Source organism: Aplysia californica, unplaced genomic scaffold (assembly GCF_000002075.1).
Source record: "Aplysia californica isolate F4 #8 unplaced genomic scaffold, AplCal3.0 scaffold00021, whole genome shotgun sequence".
NCBI classification, from domain to species: domain Eukaryota; kingdom Metazoa; phylum Mollusca; class Gastropoda; order Aplysiida; family Aplysiidae; genus Aplysia; species Aplysia californica.
The window spans coordinates 208,898-213,533 of NW_004797291.1; the positions used below are offsets into that span (position 1 = coordinate 208,898).

The window sequence follows — 4,636 nt, forward strand, 5'->3', positions numbered from 1 at the left end:
TATCTATCTATCTATCTATCTATCTATCTATCTATCTATCTATCTATCTATCTATCTATCTATCTATCTATCTATCTATCTATCTATCTAGTCTCTCTTTTTCTCTTTATTTATATCTCTGTCTTTCTACCTCTCTGTCTCTATCTCTATATCTCTATAATTCTCTCCTTCGCTCCTCCCTCTTTTGCCTCTATCAGAGAAAGGGAGAGCGGGGAATAGAGAGGGCAAGAGAGAGAGAGAGAGAGAGAGAGAGAGAGAGAGAGAGAGAGAGAGAGAGAGGAAGAGGGAGGAAGAGATAATGTAGTGTGAAAGGGAGGGATGCAGGGGAGAGGGGGTGTTGTGATTAAAGCAAAATTGAGGATAGAAGGGTTTGGAAATGGATCTTAGTTTTCACCTCCCATTTTTCACCTTGTCAGGGCAATATTAGTATAGGGTTTTTTCACGATAAACAATATGTATATTGGATTCATCTGGCCAGAATCCTCTAACCTTTACAATAGACGTTTAATCAAGGAATTCATAAAACGTGACTTCATACATAAAAGTTGTTTCTCAATCATTTGCTTCGATCACCTAAGCAATAAGTTTACTCATACATATTCGTTATCAGAAAAGTATAAATCTTAAGGAAAAAAAGGTTCCGTCATATAAATACTTCAGTTGACAATATACATCACAACATCATGAAGGAAAAGGACATATAATATTATTATGCACCAACTGTCAACAACATGGTTAAGTTAAAAAAATAAACAATAAAAACTCCCCCAAAACAATGATCGACACAATATTCATAACAAAAATAATAATAAATACAAAAACAAACAATTCTTTACACTCATGATATTTTAAAGTTGATAATATATTAAGCAACACGTTCCGCATCAGATAGAAATTAGGAAAAAAAATCATAAGTTTGAACCTATGATTCATTCTAATGCTCATCGTATTAAGTCTATGATACATCAAATTATAATGTTATGTCGGCAAACTTCGTATTTAGTCCATGATACAGTGAAGCATAATGATTTGTAAGTACATTTCATATACAGTCTAATATACGGTAAAGTGGAATGGTATGTATGCAAATAAACAAGTCTGGTTGGAATAGGATGGTAAAACTTAGCAACAAACAGAAGAATACTGTTGTTGTTATCGATCCAGGAAAAGAATACTGTAAATCTGCAATCTCAAACCAGCTGTTCTGATTCTAAAAAATAGTGGCTAATAGGTTTTCACTGTCCATCATTAAGACGTAACAGTTCCAAACATTGACAATATGGATACATTTGCATTTGCATGTTGACTGGGAGGTGATAAATGAATAAAATATTTTGTCAAACTATGCTTGTATTATGAAATGACACTATGCAAACTTATAAATCCAATTGTATGAGGTTCATATTCCCCCAGGGGGTATAAAAAAACCCGTCTTTGATCAAATGTAGGTGTGATGTTATATTTACAAATATTAAGACACTAAAGACGGCTAAATATGATATACAAACTGACCTAAAGTTTCTTAGATCTAAATGAAATGTATTGTGGTTTGTTTTGGGGGTTTTTCTTCATGTATTATTGGTTTTCACATTGTATATTCCTAGTACAACTATGACAATGTCTAATTTGACCTATGATAGACGTTTAGATAAAACTCAAGATCGCTCATATGAATCAGAAGATTTTCTATAGCACTCTTCATTTTAAAAACTAGTTATAAGATGTAATACCAAGGAAATTACATGTCCCTTGTCCTCTCCCTCCTCCCAAGTCTCACCTTCTTCACCAACAAATCACAGCTAAAGAAAAGAAGTTACTGTATGACCCCCCCATTCCACCCCCCCCCCTAAGAAGTACAACAACAACTTCTTTTAGTAGTGGGAAATCTATGTAGCTGCTGGACAAGAAATTATAGTCACCAGCATTCTTTAACTCTAGCATTATGAAGCTACCGTTTTTCCACAATGTGCTGGAGTTAGATGTAACATAGAGATTCAATATAATAACGGCGTCCCCTTTTACGCAAACATAGCTTAATACAATACAGCTCGCTATAGGCATTTTCTACACAACAACCAAATAAACAGCATTGTAGTTTCTGCCCACTTGCATTTATTATCTACACACTTTGAGATGTGCTTCTTCAGGGGGACGGAGCGCTTATGGGGATGCCCCTTGTGCAGTGATGTCGGTCCTTCACACAAGTAACAAGTAACAAGAGCATATATTATCATTTTATTATTTTCTTTTTACATGATTACGTTCTAACGTTTATTGTTAAGAGGACTTAGGATTCTCCTGCTCGTGCGACCTCTCCTCTGACCTTGACCTGTGAGAGGAGCCTCCTCTGGACAACTGAGCTGTGTTGGTCCTGGTTCCGCCCGTCGTGGTGCCTGGCCTGACCAACGGCTGTTGCGTGGACCAGAATCTGGCGCGGTTCAGCAGGTACTGGCGCCCAGCCTGGGCGCGGTCCCGGATAAAAGCGTCCTCGTCAGCTTCCGGCTCTTCTGTAATTGGAACAGAAAAGTTTGAATAGTCCAGAGATTAGTTCGTTACTTTCTCATTTCTCTTTGTTCAGTCTTTGACATTGACAAGCTCTTTGTCTTCTGGCTACCTTAGAATTACAAAGTTCTATCTGACATTTTAGCCTCTTCGCGATATTAAGACCATGAGATGAGAAACCAAATAAATGTTTTATCTTCTCTATCAAAATCCTAAGATTATTCGGAGTCGTTATCAAGATGTTCAAAGAAGTACATTAGAAAAAGCTTGATATGTTGTGAGACTCAAAACTTTTGACGATAGATTTCTCAAAACTAGGCACTGAGCCGATAGAAGTTTGTCTTTAGGGTAGCGACTTACGAGAGCCCCAAACAACATGTTCATCACGAGACACTTTATGTAATAAAATGTGTACGAAATCTTTTTTGTCTTCTGATAAGGCTTCTAAACTCCGCAAGACGTGTTACCAATATGTGTGAAATGAGAAGGCATCAGGTACTTGTATATAGCTTTACAGAATCTGTAGTGCCGACATTAGTTTTTGGGACACCTGAATAGACATAAGGTTCAACATCAAGCTCTCACTGGCAAAATTGAGGGCAAGCGAGGCAAGGGTAGGCCCAGAACAACATATTTAGGGAACCTAAACAAATGGGTAACAGGGAATAATCTTGGAAACATAGCTTTTTTTAGAGCATCCGAGCAAAGGAATGAATAGAGAACCATAATCGCCAGTGTCTGTCGCAGATCTGGCACTGGATGATGATGAAGAGTGCAGACACGCTCAGACACGTTAGTCGAATACGAGGCTTAATGCAATGCATTTAACTAACGTTGTTCTCTAAAAGTAATAAAAGGGTTCCAAAATTGTGTGAAAACACTGACAGTAGACACAGTGTGTGAATAAGAGAAAACGTGTACAACAAGCTCTCGACTGAGCATTCGTCATCGCTCAATAAAGCTTTTAAAATAGAGTAAAACACCCTTACTTTGTTGTGTACGGTTAAACAAGCCACACATTTTCACTACTTAACTTACTCTAAGGGTTTCAACATGGCGACAAACACTCTCACAGCACATGAAATACAGGAATTCATGAAGTACTCACCTAGATGGCTAGCCGGTGCTCTGGTGTTGTTTCCACCTTCTTTTCTTTAAAGAAACCTATCATCATTATTTCTTCTGCACCTTGTTTTAATATGCTACGCCCTAATATCACCTCTTATCTTCGGCAGTTACATAACCTATTTGTGTTGATAGTAAAATATTACTGGAACATAACTACCAAAGAAAGATGAACTCACGCAGATTTTTGTCGAGGAACTTCTTGTCCTTGTACAGCTCCTCCAGCAGACCTCTCATACGTGGGTCGTCCACGTCGTCGTAGTCGTCGATCATCTTGCCGTACGCTCCACGTATCGGAGGTAGACCCAATGGCATCTCCGGCACCACCTGTTTGGAGAATCGTAAATAGTAAATGTAAATGTTTTACGCCTCCCCCCCCAAAAAACACACCAAAAAAAAACACCACAACACAAAACAAACAGAAACAACGAAAACAAAACAAAAACACAGTTTACATCAATCAGGAGGCGGGCTACTTCGACTACCTATCAGGGTTCAATCCAAGGTGGGTGAGGTAAGAGATCGCAACAGACAAATGAGGATACTCGAAAATAAAACCATCTCTCTTGGGAATCTCACCTTAGTCTTCTGCGCACAATGGCTAAGAGCCTGACCACTACACCCCGGACACCAACAGGTGAGGTTGGATAAAATGAGGCACATCGACACCATATTGGTCTTTCAGTGTACGGAAAAAGCGAGTCTTAGTTAGTTTAGTATGGGGTTTTACGGCGCTCGCAACTGCATAAGGTCATATGAGCGCGCTAAAGCGAGTCTGACAGGCATAGACATAAAACACACGATTTTACTCACTAGATGGTGCACATTGATAGACTAGGGATTTAAAAATGTCTGCAAGCCTTAGGAAGTGGTTACCTTAGAAGATATTCGGGGTTCAATGTTTCTTACAGGTCAACATGTTCAAACCAATTCGGGTGCATTATTTCATTATTGTTCGAAGTCAAGTAAAAGATTGTACTCGGGCACTGGAACCTCCTCACCCCCCCCC

General features: G+C 38.7%; 1 protein-coding gene across 1 annotated transcript in view; it reads right to left on the reverse strand.

The window, feature by feature from the left end:
* Positions 1–2,277: 2,277 nt before the first annotated feature.
* LOC101850459 (microtubule-associated protein 1B-like) overlaps positions 2,278–4,636 on the reverse strand; it is a 39,198-nt gene continuing 36,839 nt past the window's right edge. The window contains exons 18-19 of the mRNA XM_035972269.1: positions 3,807–3,954; positions 2,278–2,507 (exon numbers count right to left, since the gene is read on the reverse strand). Of these exons, the coding sequence (XP_035828162.1) occupies positions 2,278–2,507; positions 3,807–3,954 (378 nt within the window). The remainder of the gene's footprint in view (positions 2,508–3,806; positions 3,955–4,636) is intronic.